This window comes from Vidua chalybeata, chromosome 8 (assembly GCF_026979565.1).
Source record: "Vidua chalybeata isolate OUT-0048 chromosome 8, bVidCha1 merged haplotype, whole genome shotgun sequence".
Lineage (NCBI taxonomy): Eukaryota > Metazoa > Chordata > Aves > Passeriformes > Viduidae > Vidua > Vidua chalybeata.
Window position 1 is genome coordinate 10,697,585 of NC_071537.1, and position 24,530 is coordinate 10,722,114.

Genomic DNA, 24,530 nt, shown 5'->3' on the forward strand with positions numbered 1-24,530 from the left:
AGAGCCTGCTCAGACCTTTCAGGCCACTTAATTATTCAAATTAAAACATTTCCTCTGGGAAGACTATACACACACGCATGTACTGTTCCTTCACTTTGCACGTCTGCTTCCAGTCGATGTGCGGAGGTTTCAGTATGCTGGGGAGCAGGCTTTAGGGATTTGAACTGATGGGAAGCACACGAGAGGAAGGGATCGGATGATACGAGTTTGGAAGTTGGGCTAAGTCCGTCGTTGGAGTGTGTGTGAGAGAGGGGGAGTGAGTAACCAGCCACTCACGACACAGGCACGGGGCGTCCTGGCGGGGCGGCTGCGGGAGGAGTGTGATGCAGAAGCGGCGAAGTGAGAGGGAGCAGAGAGAGAGCGAGCGGGAGAGGAGCGAGCTGTGACTTCCACAGAGGCAGCCGGGAGAAATCACCAGCCAGGATTTGCTCCTCTCTCTCTCCCTCTCTCTCTGATTTCAAATCAGCTCCTCCCCCGTGTGGTTGTGGCTTTGCCTTCCATCACAAGCCTCATCAGCAACACCAGTCTTGGGAAAAAAAAAAAAAAAAAAGAAAGAAAGAAAGGAAGAAAAAAGACGGAGAAAAAGAGACAAAAGGAAAAAGTGCAAAAGAAGAGAAAGGAAAAGAGGGGGGGAAAAAAGAGGTAGGAAGAAAGTAATCTCTTCTACCCTCGGCTGCATCTAGCACAGAAGAGTCTGAAACTTTACGTGGAGTTCTCGCCGTGTTTACCCCGCGGCGGCTGAATCGGCAGCGCCCGGCTCCCTCGCTCCTGCGCTGTCCTTCTTGCTCTTTCTCTCTCGCACTTATCAGCAGTCGGCAGCGATGGAAAAAGTTGCTGGCTGGTACCCAGCCTGGCACATTGCTCTCCTGTACTGGACATGGCTTTTCCTCTTCACTTCTGGCTTTACTGGTGCAGAAATAACTTGCCGATCCTGCCGTTCCCAGGTGCAGCCGCAGCAGCAGCCGCAGCAGGGATTACTGATGCACTTGAGGACCGACAGAGGAGAAAAGGAGCAAAGGAGGTTCCTCGGGGAGAAGGGAGGTGAGAGAGGGCAAGAGGCCGGCACGGAGGATGCCGGGCAGCAAGCGACCCTCGCTCCTGCTCCGGGGATGAAATTCAGCGGCTGGGAGGCACGGCGAGTGACGAGGGAGCCAGAGAAAGTGGTCGGGGAGCGCCGTCCCCGAGCAGCGGCGGCGGCTCCGGCCGAGGACCGACCCCTGCAGGGCTCCCCCAGGACGGGCGGCCGGCCGGGCTCGGTGCGGCGGCGCTGGGGCCGCAGCCCGCGGGGCTCCGCGGGGCCGGGGCCGGGGCCGGGCGGCGCCGCGGGGCGGGAGCCGGGGGACGGCGGCGCCGCCCGCTTCGGGCTGGAGGAGCTGCGGCTGGCCAGCACCACCTTCGCCCTGGCCGGAGACTCGGCGCACAACCAGGCCATGGTGCACTGGTCCGGCCACAACAGCAGCGTGAGTACCGCGGGCGGGGGCGGCTCCTCCGGGTTTTCCTTATTTCTTCCCTCTCCTCTTCTTTTTCTTCCCCCCCCACCCCCGGTGTGTGTGTAATCGGGGGTGGGGGATGCTGGGATTTTCTTCTTCCAAGGGGATTTTGCGCCTCCGGGCGCCGGGGATTGGCTTCGCTTAGCAGTGTGCAGTGGGGCAGAAGGGCTTCAAAAGGGCCATTCTTGTGGAGTAGAAAAACTTTCCGCTACCCGCCCGCCCGCAGAGCACATCCCCCTCCCGGCCGCCTTGTCCCTCGCCCCGGAGCAGAGTGGGATCCAGCGCTGCCACCGCCCGCGGCGCGACAGGAAGGGTCGGTCTCTTTCGGGGGATGCGCCTTCGCATCCAGCCCTCTCCCCAGGATAACCCTCACGGGCAGCCTGGGAGGCTCAGCTGGAAGAATGCCCAGGAAAAGCCCCTCTGCTGCTTCTTCTCCTCCTGCCAGCTGTGGGGGCCCACATCAGCCCAAGGGCTCATCCCCAGGCCCTGCTGATGTGGAGATGCTGGAGGGCTTCAGGACTTTGCCTGCGAAGTGTCTCTCTGTAGGGGATAAAGCTGCTTTTTGTCTCTTGCCAGCAAGGTGTTAAACAGGAGAGTTTTGTTTCTTCCTCATAACCTGCATGTGTCTCAGGAATAGCATCAGAACAGCTCTGACTTGAGCCAAGCAGAGCAAAACTGCCGAGCGAAGTAGGCAACTGATTTCCAGGCTGGAGCCATAGTCATGACATGAAAGTTACCAGGTTAAGTTGAGCACTGTATCCTTCCAGCCTCTGCTGCCATCGTACCTGGAGCTGAGGGCTGAGGCCCAGGGAAGGCAAAGATATATTACTGGGAGTGCTCTTTGCCTGCCCTTAACTCTGCTTGTGGACCAGCAAATGTGGAGGGATCTGTCTGTCCGGATTCTCCAACTTTGCCTCTTAGGGACACCAAGCAGAATGCTAATGAGAGAGAAAGGGATGCCACCACTACGTGACTGTTGCCCTTACAAGTTCCCAGGAGAAACAGGGACTCAGGCTCTCCTCTAAGGTGTCTACAACTGTAATGCCAGAAGGTTTCTGGCTGCTTGGTAATGCCAGAAGGTTTCTGGCTGCTTGGCAGAAATCTTTGGCCTCTCTCTCAGCTTTCAGTACTAGGAGACTGATAACATTTTGAAATTATAGTCTAGTCATTATGAATTCCTTTTTGTAAAGACTGTACTGAGCTACTCAATTTAGAATTGCAGCGGATGTCGTAAGGACCTCACTGTGGGGTTCTGCCCTACTTAATTGGGACATGGTTTTATGGTCTCATCAGGAAGTTTTTAATCAATTAATTGACAGGGGAGTATTTGTCATTTCCATTTTGAAGGACTTTTTCCTTTCTTCACAACTCAGCTAGACTATTCTTAAATAGTTGTGTGAAAAGAAGCTGCCTTGTAGGAACTCAGGTCTGTTCATACAAATTGAATTGAGACTGACACTGGTTTCAAGTGACCCATTTGCTAAGAAAAAAGATTCTGATATAAGAAGTCATCCAGCAGGCAGCAGTTTCTCTGGCCTATCACTGCCATTATGTTTCACCTGTACATTTTTCAAGACACATCTATTGTTATATATGTGTTTAGGTACACATATATTTGTGTATATGTTCTGCCACTGTGGTAGTATGGGCTGCTGTCGTCAGGGGCTGATTTACTTTCTGAGTGTATTGGTGTACAAATGTTTTCAGGGAACTGTGGGGAAACATTTTGTGATTGTCCTTCCTGAAGAGCTGCAGGTTGTATCGTGTACAGGGATATTATGCTCCCCCCTTCACTGCAGGGGCTCTGGCAGTGCTGTTCTGTTTCGTGCTGTGCTTGCAGCCCCCAACACAGGGGGCTGAACAGACAGAAGCTGGGCCCAGCAGACTGAAGCTGGGCCCCAGCAGGACTTGGATGCACAGCAGGCTTGTCCAGGCTCAGCTGAAGCAATGGTGTGAATTCAGCCCAAAGTGGCACCGACCCATTGTCGCTGTGTGGAGGTTCTGGGTTCCCATCAGTGCTGGAGTTGGGAGTGGGATGGGCTTGGGGTGAAATGCTTCCTTTAGGGTACAGCATACATAGTTTTGCCTGCATGGAGGTTGCAGAGGATCCCAATGTGCTGCTTGTGAGGATGCTGTGTAACCCCAGTGCCCTGTCTGCACTCCAACAGCAGCAGCTGCTGGCTTCCTGCTGGAGTTTCCATGCTGTGGCATGCCCATGCAGCACACCTCTTCTCGTTCTCATTCTTGTGTGCAGCACACCTCTTCTCGTTTTCATTCTTGCTGTCAAACAACTTTTGCCTTTTGCCCAGGTAGAGGGGCAGTGTGAAGAAGACCATAGTTTGCAGTATCTGTGTGAGGACAGGAAAAACAAAAATAAAGCTCAAAATATTTGAAATCCTGTTAGGTGGAAAATTAAAGCATTGTCACCATCAAGTTTTTGTATTGCAGTGTACCTTATCCTGTCAGCCCCACTGTGGTTCCTTGTATCCTTATTTTGGTAGTGGTGTGGATATAATTGCAAAGCTGCTGTGGCGGAGAAAGAACTGCTGAAAGAATTCCTTAATTCTATACTGTGGGATTGTTCTGGGTGTTTGCAACTTCTCTCAGGCTTGGCTGTGATTTTATATTGAGTGTGTGCACCACTGAACTGATGGCATTTAGTTCTGAATTCACTAAGCCACAGGTACAGTAAGAATAATAAATAATAGTACAAGTTGTCCAAGTTTAACTCCATCAACATAAATTGTTCTAGATCAGTGCTTATTTTGGCTCATTTGGTTATTTTAGGATTTTAGGTACTCTCTGGACAGCTTGCTCTCCAGATCCACATTCATATCCATACACTTGGAGCAGGCTCTGCTTATCTGTAGTGACACAGTTCACATATTCTCTAATCTCTCCTGTGCACCTTGTTTCACTTATGGAGTCAGCAGAAGTTCCCCAGAGGAGAGCATAGGTGTAGCAAGACTGGCTTGTCAAATGACTGAGAATGAAATCAGGAGTATATCCAGTATTATATTAAAATACAGGTGGGCATCAGGATTTTTGTGACTCCAGTGGAGGTGTGTGAGGCCACACAAAGCCATCCAAATTCCTGAGCTCTTTCAGTCTGCAAGAATGAGAAGAGCGGCTGCAGCAAAAGTGGCTGCTGAAAAGGGTCTTTGATTGCACTGAGTGCTGGACTGTCTGGGATGATCCAAGAAGGTGTTAACTGGCCCAAGCCAGCACCCTACCTGAAATCATTTTGACAATATAATAAGAGCCTAGACTATTGAGTCTGTAAATGTACTTACCTGCATTGATGCATCCTGAGCATCTTTCCACTGGCCCCTATAAAACTGGAGTAAAAATTCATAGGACTTGAAATCTTTCGCAAATCTCTGCTGCAAGATACACAAGTGAGATCTCCTGCCTTTTTGCACCACTCAGAAATGTCATCAACGGTGTGGAAGTTTCCTAGCTCGTGGAGATACCAAACATGTTGCTGATGCGGTATGTCCTGACACTGTAGGTTTGGAATCTCTGTAGCTCTCTTAATGCCATGCTATAGACTAGGGGAAAAGAGCTAGCAGAGATTTATGTGTGGAGCTAAGAGAGAGACCTGGCTTTAATGGAGAGAACCAAGTCTCTAGGTGATGCCCATAATGAGCTTTTGTGATAGAGATGCTTTTCAGAGCTTACAAAAAATGAAGACTGCTTCTGTCCTAAATTGGCTTGAAGCAAGATCAGTGCCTTGTTTGTTAATTTGAAAGTATTCTGGAGAAAGAGAAAAAAATTGGAGGAGGTTGAAAGGTAAAGGAGATTGACTGAGTGCCTTGGTGCTACAGCTGGTGCTATAATGTGGTGCTGTGAAAGAAAGTAGCATGGGTTTCACAGTCATTTATTGTAATAGCAGTTTACTGTTGCCTTGCACTGGACAAAGTGCTCTCATGGGCTGGACGTTGGTGTAGATCTCAAATTCTGTGGCAGAGAATTTGAGCATGTACTTGGCTTTATACCTGGGGATTGACTTTTACGTGAGCATGATACCTTTAAACAGCTGGTTCAAGTTTCTGTGATTTACATGGTTGGAAAGACAAAGCTGAGCTCCTCATAGGAGCAGCAGCAGATCCTCAGCAGTCTGATGGAGACACAGGGGTGGAGCTGGGAGTAGATGCAAAACAACCATGGCCAGACAGTTTTTATATTCCATCCACAGCAGAAGATTGATATAGCTGAAGGGTCCAGTGCGGGATGAAGCCTGCAAGGTCATCATTGCTCTTGTCAGGTGATTACAACAGACAGCAGGGGAAGAGTTAGGTCTCTTATGGGAGAGCTTTTAGGCAAGATAAAACTGCATTAGGCATTGCTTGCAGGATGTTACTTAATGTTACTGACCGGACAAACGGGGCACAGGTAAGGCAGAATAACGATGCACCTGTATATTTCCAATGCAGTCTATTTTTGTCCTGGACAAAGTAATTGTGAATAAACTGTTGTTGGATTTTCAGCTGAAGTGCTCAGACCTACTTTGTAAATGAGGAATTTCAAGAATGGCACATAGTACTGCATCCAACAGCCATGACTGATCAAACTACAAACACGTACAAACAGCTGAAGGTCTATCATCCTTCTATTTTTCACCCTTCTATTGCCTTCTTCCTTTTTGGGTAGCTGTTCCAAGCCTTTTTCTCCTGACTGTTGGAAACTTCTCTGATTTCTGTTCTAACGTTGCCATTTGGCAATTTAGATTAATTTTTTTTTTTCCATTTGTGTATGTTCCTTTTAATTTAAGTTATTTTCCCTCCCTGGCACTTACGTTCCCTGGAATTATTTTACAGGCAGTGATGATATTCCCTTTCGGCCTCTAGTTTGCTAAATCAAGCAAGCACCCTTCTTTCTGTATCTGCTTGTACAAAAGGTTGTAGAGAGTGAACTCTGAATTTCTAGGAGTCAGGTTCCCAAGAACTTGAATTTGAATCTGATTTTTGTTTTTGATGAATGAAGATGATAACAAATATATTCTTTTTTACAAGTGAGGCAGTAAAGGCATGGCCAAAGTACCTTAAATTGCCAGTGTTCTGTTCAGTCTAGAATGGGGGACCATAATCAAAATGGGTTTTTTTCACATCTCACCTGGAGACTTTGCCCAAATGTCATGTTCTTGCAAGAGGATATAGTTGATAGCCACTGCCTTTCTCTTGTTAGCAGAGCTGTGGCTCCAGAGTAAAACTATCAGGGGTGCCAGCATCATCCCATGACTGACCAGCATTTTGTTGTATGATGCTGTGATAGCCCATCACTCCCTTCCTCCTATGGCAATTGAATCATTACAAAGGAGGAATTTTAAGGCAACGAATGTGGATGTGGAGCCCAGAGCCAGATGCTCAGTGAGACCCACAGTGAGAAATGACTCCAGTGTCAGTTTCTTCGTATTGAGATTGATTCCTAGGGTGCTGAAAACAGCTGCCAAAAAAGGTTCATGCAAGGAGGGTTGGCATTAATATAATTCAGTAAGATGGAGTCTGTATTATGTACACATTACAAGAATATATAATAGTATTAAGAGTATAATGCACCGGATGCAGGGACTGTTTCAGGCTAATCTCTTGCTAGGGCTACTGAGAATATATTTTGGAAGGGCTGAATAAAAAGTGAGGAAACAAAAATGGGAATTTAAACCACAAAAAAAAATAAAATCAAATTAAAATATTGCTAAAATTTCCTTGTTTCAAATTTTTGTTTTCTTGATTATATTTAGTATTTATGGATAATCAAATACTTGACATCCATTCTAGATATGAAACCTCCTCTAAATTTCCTGTAACTGAGTAGGACTTTATTCCTTTAACCAGAGGTCTTGAGGTTTTTTTGGTATTTATTTTCTTGTGTGAGTGTGTTTATATTTTCAAAAAATGACTCAACAGCCATAATATTTCTTTCTTCTGTGTTGCAGTCCATCTCTAGATGTATTTCTTGACTGGATGAAACATAGGCTTTTCATATACAGAATATGAAATAGGATACACGGGAAATTGTTCATAAGAAGAGCCGTGCTCTAAGAGAAAGCAGTAAGTGAAAGAGAATCTGTGAGGACTGGAAGAAAGGCTTGTCATTGTGTGATGCTGTCTCTGTGAAAGAGTTTGAGAGACGGTGAGGAGCTTCTGCCACTGACAGGTGGGATATGCAAATCCCATCACAAGGGGAGATTAAGGAGAATAATGGAAGAGCTCTGACAGTTGCAACTGGCATTCATGCAACATCGAGAGGCTATAAACTGTGTAAAGCAATCGGGTTATAGCTTTCAATCTTCTTAATACAGTACTTTGTAATAGAAAATGGGTTTCTCCCTTTCCTCCTGACTTCAGATAAGATGTTTGTATTTCCCTAACGTGGAGACCACGGTGAAGTCAGTCCAGAGGGGGAAGCAAGGAGGTCAGAAGTCCTTAATTCATTCTGGAGGGGTTAGAGACCTATTGAGTTGTGACACAGCTTTACATATGAAGGGCTGCAAGGTCAGCATTGGCCTTGGACAATCTCACGTCCTCTGGGCCTTTCATACCACGGCAGAGTGAATACAACCCTCGCGTTGTGCAGAGCTCCAGCGAGGGGAATGAAACTGCCCCATTAAAGACTTCATGCTCTGGAAAATGCTATTGTAGCTTGGCCAGAGCAGTTTGTAGGTTCATATTGATTTTCCTTTGATTCCAAGGCTCCTGAAAAATAGCCCTCAACAAGCCCAAATCATTAAAGTTTAAATGCAACATTTTTTGTTTTGAATCAGGCAACATTTTTGGAATGGATTTCCGATTCTTATATTCTACATTTTAAAATGATCCAGTGATACAAAAACCTTGATTCAGTATGCTGGACTGAGATGGCATTACCTCTGGCTGCTGCTTCACAGAGTAAGGGCCTCCTGTGGGAAACATGTCCTGCCTGATGTCCAGGTATGGGAATTGCACAGCACCTCAAACTGTTTTTGTCTATATTTAGGTAACTGCTGTTATCTTAAAAGCTGTGTGTACTGGATCCTGTTCATCCAGATGCAAAGCTGCATTCAGGTTTACATTTCCAAGGAGGAAAAAAAATTAGGACTGACACAAGGTGCTTTTTTTCCTCAATTATTTTTTTATACCTGGCCAGCAAACCAAAAAATCAATGACTCCCGCAGCTCTAATTGACATTTCTGTGTTAAATGAAAATGGACCTTGATTCCAATTCAAATGGCAGCACTGGGTGATAAGGTAATTATTTTGGAATTTTCAATGCATATAAAAGTTGATGCAGTAAAATGATTTTTGTGCCACTTTGAATTTTTTTTGGCTGTATCTTAAATCAAACAACAGTTAATGTAAGAGCCCCTAATCCCTAATTCTCAGTGCTGGTAACACAATAACACTTTTACTTAGTACTGTACTTTCTCTCCTTAGGGAACATAAAAGAAAAGTACTTTCAGAAGGAGCAGGATATTTTAGGATATGTCCTAAAATGTAATTTCTTCCTTTTAGAGGGTTTGTAAGAACTTAATTTAACCTCCCATCGTGTCCCTCAGTGGAGGAGTGTTCTCTTTTGACTGCACAGTGGCTGTTGGAGCTGCCTCTGGACTCCCCTGTGCTGCCATGCCGGGCACATGCTCAGGGCAGCCGTGCTGAGGTGCCCCTGATGTGGGGTGAGTGGGGAGCAGGGGCTTGAGGAAACTGGTGGAGATTTAGATGGAAGAAGGAGGGAAGTTACAGCTCTTTCAGCAGCTGTGGGGGGATGTCAATGCCAAGCATCTCCAACGGGAGCAGCCCAAACCAGGACAGGACCTCTCGTGTGCTCTCCCCGTGCCGCGTTTGGGGCAGAACTGCTTCTGCGGGGGAAGGAAGGTCAAGGGAGTCATGGACCTTGTGATTTCTCTTCTCCTGCTGGGAGAACTCCAGAGATAAGCCCTTCATCTCATCTGGGCTTTTGGGGTGGAAACTGTTTACCTACAAATGGGAAGCTCTTGATAACTTACACCACCAGGTCCCAGCCAGTGTCAGTGTTCACATCCTAATTGTGTGAGGTTTGGGGTCACCTTTGCTGCTGATCGTGTAAGGACAGCAGTGCCATGAGCTCTTGCAGATAATTTTCATGCACTTCTTGAGGAGGAAGTGAAAAGCTCCTTAGAAAATCTCAGGCTCTATAGATAACCCAACAGAGATATCCCGTGTCATTTCTCAAATGTTTCTCTTTTTCCCCCCATTCTCACCTCCCCCACTAAATTTAAGGGGGAGAAAATAATTCAAGGGAAATATTTTATATAACAAATGTAGGCATGTTTTTGTCTCCATAAATTTTCCCTGCTCAATATGTAATTTTCTCAGGTGCACTTTTTTTATGGGGGGGTGAAGTAATCATAAAGTTCCTAATTCAGAAAGCACTGAGAAATTCCTAACTAATGTGGAAATGGACACCATTTAATAATTTGGACTTTGCCTGGAAACTTTTCTTTTAACTACAAAGTATAATTTCAGTAGATGAAAGAGGTCACATGCTCCCTTTCTGTGTGTGTCACTGGGTCAGTTTAAATCTTCAGAAACAGCTTAATGTGCCCTGTCTTAGCCAAAAATTGTGCCAGTATCTTTCACTGAATATTCTCTGAAAACAAGCGTAGGAAAAGTGAATTCCATTGACTATTCAAATGAGTATTTGAGGACCTTATTAAGTATTTACTTATAGGTAAGTGTAAATATGTTTTTCTGATGTAAAAAGAATACTTATGCTAAAAATCAAACTCTGTATGCCAAAGAACATGATAGAGAATATTAATTTGCCTTCCACTGCTTTCAATTCAGTTTTCCAAGAAAAAAATACACTCCTGTAGATGAAAGATAAAATCTTTAAATGAAACACTATTGGAATCATAATCAAATTTTGGAAATGGTTATTTGCAAATAAAAGTGAGATCTTACTTTAATCAATACTTTAGATTTTTTTTTTTTATAGGACAGGCTAAACAGCTTATTAAGAGATGCACCAGCAAAGCAGGAGATACATTAAACTTAATTTCAAAATGCACAGGTCCTTGGTGAAATGCCACCATGTTAGAGAAGTTTGGGGAGTGATTATTCCCTGAGATGTTACTCTGGCTGAGGATTGAACCATGGGGAGGGACTGCACTACACGTTCTCCACTTCATTTGTGTTCATGTTTCCACACACCCCCTCAATATATTAAAACTGACAGAACCTGGGCCAGAGATGAGATGAGATGAGAATAGATCTGGATTACATAGATCTGGACTTAGTCTGGATCCAGTGACCTCGTGTCACTGCAGATGAGCTGATGAAGTTTAGTAGTAAATATTTAGGCTATTGTAACTGAAGGATGCTTTGATGCAGATCTGTGTGTTTGTTTCAATAACAAATGACTGTTTAATTGTGTATCCTTGAAAACAAAAACAAACAAAAATAAACAAAAATATTCTTCAGCTTATCTTTTAGACAAAAAGCTTCCAGTTTGGTGTTGCCTTCCATTTTATTTTCAGCTTTTCTAAGATGACATGTGATCTTTCTTTTTTCTCCAGAAACTTGTCATCCACTCCAAAAGAACTAATTTTAAAGTTGCTAAAGGAGTGAATGTGGTTGATTCCAGCTGTCTGATACCACAGTCTGTGCACTTGGCTGTGGCCAAGGCAGGATGGCAGGGCCCTGACATCGAGAGCTGAGGAAAGGAGACACAGCTCTCCTGTGCCATGCACCAGGCTCCTGGCATCTTTTTTTCCCTCCTAAACACTGGGTTCAGCAATGGCTGAAATCTCTGTTACTTTCATGATGCTGTAGGCTGGGATCCCGTCAGATGGAGAGAGACTCAGCAGCTCCCATAGCTCCCTCTCCCATAGGAACGTGAGTTCTTCCTCCCTGCAAATGTGTGCTGCATCCTCCTCCTCCTCCTCATCAGCCACCCACAGCCCTGCCTGTTGATGCTGTTGCCTGGCGACCGCCCTGTGATGGACAGCTTGGAGGGGAGCGATGATTAAACAACCTGAACTGGCTTCTGAAAGCAGCGATTTCATTGTAATGTGACAGGCAGTGACAGCTCAGACAGCAACACATTCTGAGTGTGATTCCTGAAAAAAAAAAAAAAAAGATAAACAGTAAACACACGAGGAGAGAGCCACACACACCTGTGTGTAGGTGTGTGAGCACTGATGCTTTCCCTTGGTGCAGAAAGGCTGGGAAGGCAAGTAAGTGTTTCTGTATTAATGGAGGGTCAACAAAACCCTAATAAGTGTCATGATGAACAGGTCAGCCCACGAGCCAGGGCAGCCTGCACTGATGCTGTCAAACATGAGCTCCTTGGGCAGCAATTAAATGGGATCCTGCAGGTGTTGGCAGCAGGGGGCTGCATGGCCAGCAGGAATAACACTGCTTCTGGAGAGGAACACCTGGAGGCTTCAGCATGAAGCTGGTGGTCCTGCTATGTCCACCTGCCATATCCCTTCCTGCCTGCCAGCTGGACAAGACAAGTACAGGCACAAGGATGCAGGCTGTCATTACAGTGTAAAAATTTGTCTGTACACAAGGTGTAGATACAGGATGCAGTGATGCAAATAACGTTCATACTGATGGTTTGTCTCATCTGTGCATGGATTCAGAGAGAGAAAATGAATGTTTCTGGTGCTTCTCACTTGCTTCTCAAGCTCTCCTTTTAGTTTTGTCCCAAGTATAATTGCTTTGTGCTGCTGTCTACCACATCATGTTTGGGTGTTGGTCCCTTCCAGCCTTCCTGGGGAGCCAGCTCTGTCTTGGCAGTTTTACTGCACCTGAGCTTTTCACCATGGCAAACAGTGAAGGTGAAAGTAGTGCAAGTGAACATTACATCACTGCTGTAGTGCAAGTGAACATTGCATTTCTCTTAAAGCAGAGTTAACCAAAGAGATTCTGATGTTTCCTAGAACTTCTAAGGTGATGTTAAGTGTAACAAGTATTTCCAGGAAATGTTTGTGCTCTGGATTATCTGCCTGTGTTTTGATGGCTGTGCATGTCCTTTTTAAATTGTTGGTCCATGTCTATCCTGGGTACAGCAGCACCAATTTTCTTCAGTGCTATTCAAGTTCTTAAGGCAGGCTTATCAGTGAGTCATCTGAGGGATGGCTTTGAAGTGAAATAAGAAAACAAATCCCAAACTACTTTCTAAAGGTCCTTCCAAAAAGAGTTAAGAGATCACCAGTGCTCCTGTCAGACTGAAAGAGAAATGCACACACAAAGAGAAGAAAATTTCATTGCCTGCCTTTCTCTATCCTTCCCATATCTCCTATCTCCATTGCATCTGGCACTCTCTCAGGATGAAGTAGTTGAGGAGAAATGTGGACTCTGGGCCTGTTCCACTCACATAAATCAGTATTCATCTAAGCCAAGAACTGCTTTGAGGCAAGCAGAAGAAGAATCCATCTCTATTCCTTTTTGACACTGAGGTATTGAAAGGCCAGGCAGAAAGAGTAATTTCTGAGAAATCTTGCATTTGGCAAGGTGAATTTTGGTGTGAAACAAACCTTTATGAGCAAGAAAAATTGAGAAATTTTATGAGGATCAGAGAATATTGTACAAAAGAATCAGCATCTCATTACAAAATGTTACTCAGGAAACCTGCACTTAATCCTTCATATAGAGATCATTTTGTTTAAATAAGGACATATGTGGAGATTGTTGCTGGAGAGAGTTCAAAGAAGAGAAAAGATGTCTGTAATTTTGGGCTTCTGCTTAAATATATGGCATTGTGTGGTTGATGTCTGAACTGGGATGACACAAGACAAATTAAATTTTAACTCATTAGTAAATTTTCCTCCTAACAAGCTACTCAGATGATCCAGAAATACATTATGCAGTAGCAGCTGCTAGGAGATGAAAATATTTCATTGTAGCAATACGTGGTATAATGAAGGATGGAGAATGAATGCAGTAGCGCAATAAGGACAGAAGAAGACGGATGACACATAGTCTTAAATATTCACCCTCTGTGTTGAGTTTACACAGGACGGATGACGTCAGTAAATTGAAAACACCACTGAGACACATAAGTCATGAAATACTAATATTAGAGCCACTTGGGGAAAGAAAGTTGTCAGGGGGAAGAAAGTTGTCAGAAGAATTTTCTGTTAGAAAATACAGTTAGTCAAAACCAGAAAATTTCTTGGAGGTATGTAATTTTTAGTGACATTTTCTACACTAAAATATCAACCAAAATTGTCTTTGTTCTGATAGTGTCAAAGGCTGTGATGAGAAACCTTGCCAATTGACTTGCTTTGGCACCAAGATAATGACAACATGGTGGACACATATTCTATACCAAATATAAAACAATAAGTGTAAAAGTTCCTTGTTCCTCTGTCCTCTTTGACCCTCACTTCTGGTAATGGGCCCTGTGTTTTCCTGGGCCCTGTCTGTTCAAAATGGTATTTTTTCTGTCCTGGAGATATTTGGGTTCCATGTCTCTCCTCTTTGCTGAGTCTCCTCAGTTGCATGGAGGGCATCATCATAGGATTTTTGCTGAAGTTCTTGGGGCACTGAAGGTGCTGTAGGGAGGCAAGTCGGAGGGTAGTCTCAAAGGCTCAAATGTTTTCCTTTCAGAACCAATTATGGGGATTTTATCACTGATAATCATTGAAGTGTCCAAAGCCACATCTCTCTTTATGTTTGAAATTAATGTTTAATGTTCTGACATTATAGAGAGGAAATGCTTTAGTGTTATTGACTGTCAGGTGAAAAATATTTACTGATACTCATGGGAAATGTAAAGATCTTGCCTTTCCCTCTTGGGACTGAAACCCAGCCTGTCTGAATTCCTCAGAACAGAAATGCTGGCTTCTGACACATTCAGATGGAGAATGTAGCTAGGAAAGTGGTTTTAAAATTAATCTTGGCAATATTTTGCCATAAGATGATCTTTATTGGCTGCTGTAAAGTTACGGTGAAGGGAACTTGAATATCAGATATTGCTTTTTGTTCCTGAAACAGTCTTAGCTTTTACTGAGGATAGCTTCATGGAAAATCAGAAGTGTGGCAGCTTTTCCATTTGTTAACTAGAACAGAAACTCAAGGGGAGAATGAATTGCAAGAGAAACATTTTTGAAAGCCCAAATAGCTGTTTTTTCACCATTCTGACCCCTTCCCCTGCTGAGCAGATTGATAGCCGAGATCCCAAGGTGCGCTATTTCCACTCAAGCAGAGCCTCCTGAAGGTGTTAATCACTGACAACGTTTTCGTGAGGAACAAGGAGATATCTCCTCCCTGTTAATTGCAATTGATGTACGACGTTTCTCTTTCAAGCGCTGAAATGCTTTAAAGAGAAATGTTTGATTCCTGGTTTAAATAACTGTTTCAGCCATGATCTGGGAGGCAGAAGGCGTCCCAAGGAATGCTCTGGAGTGCTTTATGGAGGAGTCAGATAACTGGATTGCAGTGGCCCTGCTCAGGGAGGAGGTAGGGTGGATGTTTGCTGCTGTTTTAAATGTGTGAACAGGCGATAAGGAACAGCAGAAACATGGGGTTTACAGATCCATTGATTATGCGATCACTCCATTCAGCCAAGTAAAGGTTTTTTGTGATTTAGACAATTAACTTTTGAAAGGAAAAAAAAAAAAAAAGGATGAAGAAGATACAGATGGGCACAAACACAGGAGATGAGCATTGATTTTAGGTTATGGGGAGAAGCAGAAGAAGGCAATTTGAAGGAAGATGAGGGAAGCTCTCAGGGTGTCAACAGACCCTTGAAAGGGACCCATCTGTCTGTAATTTCCTGCCCTCTCAGGTGGACGGAATGATTAATGACCAGGAAGGAATATGAGGGATAAGTGTAGATAGTTGAGGGTCTTTTGTAGAAGTTTGTGAAGCTTTAAGTAGTCTGCTGAGTTTCTTGTATCAGAGTAGCTGAGCCATGGTTGTTGGTAAGCTTTGAAAAGCTGACATTGAGTTATCGCAATTGAAAAAAAACCCACTGTGGTCTGAAATGTTTTCTACCACTGAAGAACCAGTGCTGGGGGAGAAATGTGTTCTAACTAGGTAGGAAACCTTTCTGTTTGTGGGGCAATGGGAAGTGGAGAATGAGAGAAGACCCAGTAAAACTGGGGGAGGATAAGGCTGGAAAATTGTGTGCTGAGATGTTGCTTGGAAAATATGGGGATGGGGCAGCAAATGGAAGTTGCTGTTGGAGAAGAATAATGTGATTGTGTTAGAAAGCTAAGTTTTTGGGACATGGCCTAGAGAAATGAGAGTAGGCAGGGGAAAATGTGGGAGAAGGTATGGTTTGTGCATTGGGACAGTACAATCAAAATCATAGGTTTTAGTAGTGGTTTAAGCTCTAGAACTGGCTAAAAAGACACTCTAGAAGGAAAAGAACATTTCAATATTTTAGATGCAGATAGCTGGATTGATTTCACGTAAAGAGAGAAACGTGAGCTTTTTGAGAAAGAATGGTGTTTTTTTTCTATTGGGGATTTTGGACTTACCTGATGTTAGAAGCACTGGCTGGTAACAAAAGATGGAGACAGAGGATAAGAGCCAGGATAAAAGTAAAATAGCCTGATTATGTCTTGGTAAAAGAGCTTGGTGGAGGTGATAAGGAAACACACTGGCAGATATTAACATTGTTAGCCAAAATTTCATACTCAATGGGCAGAGATGCTGCTGAAGGGTGAGCTATAGATGAAAAAATTTACCTTTAATTTTCCACACTGTGTCTTTCCCTGCATACACTGTACTATTTTTTCTCAGCATGTCTGAATGAGAGTCACCTTTCTTAGCCACCACCTGTGGAGGTTTGACATGAGCCAGCCAGTCAGTTGTGTCTGATGCATCTGGTTTAATTGTATTTCAATGCTTAGAGTCAGAGCTATGTGCACACAAGGCCCTCTTCAGAGACGTGGGCAATTACACAAATTGGTGTGGAGACATTTTGCCAGAAGAGATGTATTTTGTTTACCTTCTTGAATTTGGCAGGGAATTGCCTTGCTATTTGAAGAGGTACAAGCTCTTACAGCAGGAGAGATGCTGTCTCTGGGCTCAGAAAGAAGTGAAATACTTGGGGACAACAAAAGTCTGTAGACACAGCTTTTGTTTTCAAAAGGATGATGTAAGGAAAACTAAAAGCCTTTAGGCCCTCCTGTATCTTTGTGATAAAAGTTAATATGGATAAGGCATCATCCTGTGCAGATTGGGGAAGGATTGGTGCATTTTTTTCCTTTTGAGCATGGAGACTTGGATCGAGCTCTCCTGTGGCTGACGATGCAATCACAGCAGAATGTTTCCAGCCTGGCTTGGATTTGAGACTCAGAGGGGCAGTGGGCTGTCACTGTTGAGCTAAGGAGGAGCAATGTCATACCTACTCTTGGTTTGCAGAAGGTTACCTGAAGTACTTGTGTTTACCTTACCTTAGTTAACGCATTTAAAGTGTATTTTCTACTTCAGGATGAAGAGCTCTCAAGTGGACAGTTCCTATAGGTGGGCTAATGTTTGCTACCTCTTTAAATTGGGTTCGTGTGAGATGTTTCACTTAAATCTTCAGATTTTTTTTTTCCAGCTGAAGCTTTTGCATGTCTGCCCTGCAGAATCTTGCACAATGACATTACTTCTTTGTTGGGTTTTCTTTCTGTTTTTTTTTTTTTTTTTTAAGCTGGTGTTGGCAGCTGGAGGCAAAGGGATGATTTTAAATGGACTGATGTGTTATAAGAGGCATAAAGAAGCAGCCTCTAGCACCTCATATCCTGCACTTATCATCTCAAGGGGGCTGGAAGTCTCTGGGATGACCAAGAATTACAACGGCACTTATCAGTGACTGACTCCTGGCTTCTCTCAGAGGTGATTTCTCCCATTCCAATTGATTTTTTTTTAATGTTCCTCCCCCTCCTTTCCCCCATTCATTCCAACTTCTTTAACTTGTGAAACACAGCTTGGCTTGCTTCTTGTGAAGATCTGCCAACACCCACATTAACCCACAAGTACCTTCTTTCTAGCCAGTAACTTGGCAGGAGGCCTTCTGTCTTTGTAGTGCATAGCTCCTTCTGGAGAGTAGAACTTGCACTGCTGTTGATAGTTATACCTGAAACATTTTCAAATGTGTGCCTTGAGGTCAAAAGGTTTTTTTGGATTTTCTGCATGATTTGCCGTGGGATGTGAAAGGAAATCTGCCCTCAGATCCGCCGCTCCTTTTGGCAGTTTCACTGGGGGTGTGTTTGAGTCGCTCTGGTTATGAGTGAGATTGAGTCCCTGGTGTGTGTGCAGTGCAGGCAGTGAGGATGGCCACTGGTGCTGGTGAATGATGGGAGAGCATCCCAAGTGCCCCCTGCCCACCTGCTGCACCAGCATCGCTCCTGCTGGTGCCACAGGACAGAGGATACCGCCAACCTTTGTGTAAGGAAATGCCACAGTGCCTTCCCAGAAGGTGAAGGTGGTGGAACTGTCACTCTAGCAAGGTTAAGGCATAGCAATTGCATGGGATCTTCTGTTGCATTCCTGCTGAGATACCAGGCTTTCCTTGTGATTCTCCTCAGGCTGGGTGCTGTCTTGTTCAAGGCGGGGCTTGGAACTTGTCCTGCCTTTTAATCCACTTCAGCGTCCCCCTAACTTTCTAAATTAATTGTAAGTGTTCACTTTGGAATAGAAAACCAGCATTTTAAGCATGTGGGAGAAGTGCTTATTCTCAGCTCAGCCTTATAAGAAACAAAATGTTCCAGCATTCCCATCCATTATGTAAAGGGTAAACATGAGGGGAACAATGCAGAAGTTTTGACAAGAATTTTCCAGTTGATGGTATCCATTGCCCCTGAGCAGTGTTTGCCCAGGTGTGTCTTTAAGCAGAATGTGGGTCTGTCCACACAGCCACAGCTACCTGCAACCTGCTTTTGACACCACTCTTGTTCCCTCACACAGAAGGTAAATTGTAGCCAGGGTGAGATATTTTTGCTAATTATAAAACATTAAATGATCTTAATCTACCTTCTCCCCAATGAACAATGCAATTGAATTATCATTAGAGTTGTACAGAACCTTTGCTAACAATGGAACCATTTGTATTAAATTCAGGCTTAGTTTTCTTATTCCATGAAGTCCTATCATTGTGTTGATTGTACTTTGAAGTCATAGCAGTCTTCCCTCTCCTGCTATTCACCTAATTTATTTCAGCCCCAACACACAGCTCCTAAATTCTTGTTAAATTTGTTTCTGAACAAAAGGACTAAAACTCGGTGTGTCTTAAATGAAAGATGTGAGACAGTTATGGTTCCCTTCATTTCCTCATATCTATTTGCTGTATCTAGAGAGCTATTGTCATGTGTGCACTACTGGGAAATAATAATACTAATAAAAAATAATAATTCTCCTAGGATTTGCTGTCAATAGGAACAATCTATAGAGAACTTATACCTAGCGAGTGAGTGATTAAAGTTTAGCAGCAGAACTGAAAAATACTTTCTGAATGCAAAAAGAAGCTAAAGAAGACAGACAGGAGCTAGAGGGATCTGCTTGGTCTCTGAAGCCAGTGTCAGTTAGAACGCTGCTGTGAAGGGGTGGGAACTTATGTGAGAACTTTGCCTCCTCATGGCTCTCCTGTCTTTCTCCTCTTTCCCCAGGAAACCTTTTCTGGATTGGGGGCATGCAACAGTTGAAATTTTGTCTCTTCCGTAAGCAGGGCTGGAGGAGCAATTTAAGAGCTTAGAGAGAAGTTTGGGTGAACTCAAGTTGTGTGAAAGGATTTATAAAGCTGTGACTGTGACTCTGGGCACTGTGTGTGGATGATACTGAGTGTACAGTAGGTTGTTACTGCTGCCTTTATTCTTCCCAGATATCACAGATTTGACTGGCTTCTGAGAACTGACCTTCCCCAAAGAAAAAAATTAAGAGTCTTGTAGGCACCCAATTTGAGACAGATCAGGGTCAGCACTGTACTTGGCCTTGTAGGAATTGTGATTGTCTGGGTAAAGTGAAAAATTTTTTTCAACCTAGATGAGTGAATAGCTACAGAATCCCAGGTTCACCAAAGAAGCCTGGTTATTTAAATTGTTGTGTCTCTGTTAGTTTCCTCTCAGAGTGCAGAAGAGCTGGTAAAGTGCGATTAGTTTCCTTTCTCTGATAAAAGCAGATTAACACTGGCTAAAATTGCACCCATTTTCTCTTGGTAAATGAACCATAAGACACACTGTCAAAAGAGAGCCTTCCATAATGACTGTGGTTAATATTTCAGAGCTTAAACTCAAGCATGAGAGAATCAGCAATATATGCTGTACATTAGCTTGATTTCTATTCACTTGCAGCTCAAGAGTATTCTTCTCTTCCCTCATGCTAATTTCAGAGTTCTGTAGAGCGAGGGATTTGCATCTGATTTCGTACTCAGGTATGTATGAATTTTTTATTGGGAAAGCTGTACTGTAGGCAGAAGTGAGGCAGGATAGTTCATGTGCTTGTGGTTCTAAGCTGGGGCTCAGGAAATCTCAGTTACCTTCTCTCCTGAAGAGTTCCTGTGCTTAGCAGAGAATCCCTGTGCCTCGTGTCAACTCAGTTCCTTGAATCGTAGCATGAGCATGAAAATCCTTTCCTTGCTTCTCATGGAATCCATCAGTTCTTCGGTTCTGCAGAGGTTGTGGTGCACGAAAATACCCTCTTAAGGTCCAAAGTTAGATGGGGATGATCTCCTGGGGCTCACAGGTTGAGCTATGCAAATAAAAATTCCTGTGTTATGAGGGGTACCACATGTACCAAGGCACACGCCCTGTCTGGGTCTGCTGGTCTTCCTTTTTGCCCCTCAGTATTTTTGTGCTCAGCACTTTCATGTGGGGCAGTGAAGATCTGCTCTCTGTGAATCTCAAGACTGCTCCTTCCTGAGGTGCCAGGCAGAGGGTGACTTTGGTCTCACCTCTTGCTCCCTTGCTGTCTGTTTTCTGCAGAGAAGCTCTCTGGCCAGGTTGCTTGGGTGCTGTCTGCGAGTGCTGCTTCCTCTGCAGAGAACGTGCTTGGCTGGATGCAGTTTTCATTTGCTTTGTGTTCCACAGGGATGTTTTCTGCCTAATTTCTGCTCTTACTTTCCTGGAAGAAAACATTAAATTTCAGACCATGGCACTTCTGCTGTTAAAACCACATCTGTGTCCGACTGCCTGAGTCTCCCATTACTTTCTAGTCCTAATGCATAAACCAGTGCAGCCAAGTAAACTACATGGTGCTTAAAAATTACTTGACCCTGTCTTTCATTCTTATCATCTGCTTCAAAGCAGCACTGCTTGAGATCTGTGACATCTGAGTAGCCTTTTTGGCTGACAAAACCAGAAGTGAGAAAATACATCAGGAATGTTATGGTTTTAGGACAGGCACTTGGGAATGTAGATTGAGACAAATTATGCAGAGAATGTAGGGTAATGGTCTAGCCCAGGATGAGAAGTTGTAGGACAAATGCAACAGCTCTGGTGTGCTAAAAACAAAAATAAGATGGTTGTACGTAACCAAGGTGATAGTTTTCTTAAGAGCTCTTGAAGCAACTGAAATTGTTAACACTGCAATTATTCTCAATAATTTTATATAATAATAATTTTAATTATTCTCAGTAATTTTATTCTACTTGCAAATTCTGTTTTCTTGCTTTCTATTTTTTTTTTTGTGTCAATTATGGAAGTTAATTTCTTTCTTAATTACCCAGTTCTCAAGCCCTGATGTAGATTTCTAACACTTTGAGGCATATTTAAGCAGATCTTTGTTTATGCATTTGGGGGAAAAACAAACAAGGAAATTTGGAAAATGGTTTTAACACCAGCCATCCTTTGTGAAAACATGCTGTTGATTGATAACCATAATGCTAAGCAACTGTTGTTTCTAGAACTTCGGTGTTGCATTCATTCCAGAGGAGTGACAGGAGATGGAATCTGCTGTTCCCACTGTTTTGCCTTGATAAGCCAGTTCACTTTTCCTCAAAAGCCTTTACCAGTTTCACACTTTTCATCCTTACTCACACGAAGAAAAGGGTGCTGCAAATACTCAGGAAAGGTTTCAGGAACTTAACACTTAGAGGGAAGAGATTAGAAAGCACTGCTGGGATGAGCCAGGATTCTCATTTCACATCTTTATTATGGGAATCCCTAGGGGTCCTTCTGGGGCTCTGCGCTTTGCTTTCTCTGCCCCATTTCACAGCTCTCACTGCAGCATTGCCACAAAAAAAAACCTCACCTTTTTATTTAAGAATATCTGAGAGAGAAATTATTAGCACCATCTATTGGAGAAATAGAGATACTGGTTTCTTCACAGGTCTGAATATGCAGTGAGAATGTGCCTAGACAACCTGCTTGTGTTTTAACTTAGAGCAGCCAGGAGTCTGTGCTGGGGAGATTGTGCCTTGTTTCAAAATGTACCTTAAAGAAATGCAGTGAACCATTTAAAAGAGGGCAAGCAAAGATTCAAATGTCAAAATGGTACGTTGGCTGTGGAAAGGTAGGCCTATCTAAAGCCTAGAGTCAATCTGGGCTATCATGTCTAAGAAATTTGGGTGAAGAATGGGATATTTGACCTTCTTGATCTTTATAGGATAAGGAAGACTCATATCACTTGAAGAAAAAGCAGAGGAAGTACTGTTATTAGCAGAAGACTGACTTCAAGGCACATCTCCAAGTTGGAGAGTATTCATGATCTGGAGTAGTTTCAGATCAAGCATGGTTTGATCTGGGACATCTGAGTAGTCTTTTTGGCTGACAAAGCCAGAAGTGAGAAAATACATCAGGAATGTTATGGTTTTAGGACAGGCATTTGGGAATGTAGATTGAGACAAATTACGTTACAGCTGTTGGCTGTGACCCCTGACCAGAGCAGTGTCCTCTGTCATGTTTCAGGTCACTTGCACATCTAGACCCTATTGAACTCCTAACTTTCACTTACTGTGCTGCATTATGGACCTCTCTCTGTTTCTCTAGTGCTCTTGCCTGTTGAATTTTTGTGCTGTTCCTGTAGCTTTGGTCTTCCCTGGCTCCTCCTTCAGTAGCGACTGATGTCTTGATGGGAGCACCATGCTGGCAGGCCAAGGCTCAAATCCCACTGATGATAAGGAATGACACTACAAGAACAGAGTAGGTAATGGTCTCTTTAAGTCAAAAAGGTCTGATGTGTGCTGCTGTGGGAAACATGTAGCCCTGCACTGATAGACCAAGATCTGGCATACTGCTCGTTCTAAATTGTTTGCCTTTCCATATTTGTTGGAGAGTACTTAAAGTCTCTGATGTGTCCACTGAAACGTTTCCTTAATACTCAGTGTAATTATATTAAGATCTTGTTTATCCATTTGCTGTTCTCACAGCACAATCTTTTAATTTTCACTCTGTGGTATTTGCACAGTAGAAACTAAAGACCTATTGTTTTGTATCCTCTGTCCTTCTTGGTAAACAAGCAAAGGTCTTTTATGTTACATTCACATGATTGCAGCTAATCATTTTGATGTTTTTAAGAAGCTGTAGTCTAGCAGGTAACTCAGTAGAAGTTTAACTTTCAAAGAATTGGACAATTATTATTTCTGACTTTCTGGATAGCTGTTGGAGAGACCTCAGTACTTTCTATCAAAAATTCCTATTTCACTAGATCGCTTTATCAGTGCCAGCTGATAAGATAGCTAGATTTCAGATAATTAAGACCCTAAAATTCAATGACTTAGCTAGATGAATGCCATTCTGGGAGTATGGGAGGATTAAATACAAGAGAAGGGGAACGAGAGCTGTGAAAGGGTTGTTACAACCTCGGGTTGCGGTGTAAGCTGGGCAGTTTCAGCCTTGATGCCATTGGCTACATGGAATTGCAGTGCTCCTGGAATGCATACTGCAGAATTGCTTATGCAGTGACAACCTCCGGAGCTCCTTCACTCCAGTTTTAAGTGATCCTAGTGACAGGTTTCCCTGCATGTTTCCCTTGAGAGCTGTGTGCTTGGTCTAATTGATTGACCCATTAGCAAAGCAAATTTCTCTTGCTCTTCAGCCAGAATTTTCCTTCTGCTTAATTTCAGCCCATCACTCCTAGTTATGCCCCTGCAAAACCTGCCTGAACTGCCTTTGCCACACTATAGCTTTATTGATCCTGGTTCTATGTAAGCAATTCTTAACTGACTGAACTTATTATTGGCAGTACCAGGGCTCTCATTGGTGAGAGCCTGTTTTCTTGATCTGTGAGCCTGGAAGAGAGGAATGCAGGGAAGGAGTTTGGTGGTGTTCACTGAACTTTCTGAATGGCTGCCTGGAGTGGTGAAAAACGGCTTCTGAGTTTTCCCCAAGTCCTCAAATATATGAGTTTGCACATCTATGTGTGGATATCCAGGCCACTGGGTGTCACAGCAAATAGTCCTGAAATCAGGAGTTAACTCGTGAGTATTTGGCCTCTGGAAGGTTTTTCAAGGGTAATTTTTGGATTCTTGTCAAGCAATGTGTGAATGTGTGTTGCAGGTACAGGAAATGGATAATGTCTGAGGGAAGTTCTTACCTGAAAGTGTTTGGATGAGGAAACCTGTTGTATGATAGGCATAGTGAGAGCTGACTCCCAAACTTCATATTCTATGATCCTTCCATTTCAATGTCTGTTCTAGGCTATATACTCCAGAAGCACCGAGCATGCTAAAATACCGACAAATTGAAGGGGATAATCATCACCCTGTGACTTGCTCACACCCTGTTTAGAACTACCTAGATAGATATGTGTCTCATCGTGAGCTTTGTGCTGTTGAGTTTATTCTGTCTCTAGGGTGTTGCTCATCTGAGTGGCCAAGCAGGAAAATTCTCCTTGATTCTCAAATTTCCATGACCTTACTCCTTCCGTGCCCCAGTTCACTCCTGGGTGTAGCAAGATCTCTTTCCCAAGGGTACTGGAGTGGAAAGGGGGAGAATGGTATTTCTTTTGTTGGGATTTAATTTGAAGACCATTTGCAAGACATTTTGGGCAGCCTGCTCATGCTATCGTGGAAGCTGTTGGTATGTGCTTCTCTGAGCTTATGGATCAACAGGATAGTTAGAGGGGCACTATTATTAAGAATTTTAAAGCCACTGATTATTTCCTGTATAGGGGAAAGCAGGCATGTGTGGGGCAGCAGGTGGTG

At 43.6% G+C, this 24,530-nt stretch overlaps 1 protein-coding gene across 2 annotated transcripts in view; it reads left to right on the plus strand.

Annotated features, from left to right (window-relative positions):
• Positions 1-348: 348 nt before the first annotated feature.
• The window catches only part of SORCS1 (sortilin related VPS10 domain containing receptor 1), a 259,695-nt gene continuing 235,513 nt past the window's right edge, over positions 349-24,530 (plus strand). The window contains exon 1 of one of the 2 annotated variants that reach the window (XM_053949503.1): positions 349-1,460. In XM_053949503.1, coding sequence (XP_053805478.1) covers positions 822-1,460 — 639 coding nt within the window. In that variant the 5' untranslated portion in view covers positions 349-821. The remainder of the gene's footprint in view (positions 1,461-24,530) is intronic. The other variant, XM_053949505.1, reaches the window with a different exon arrangement.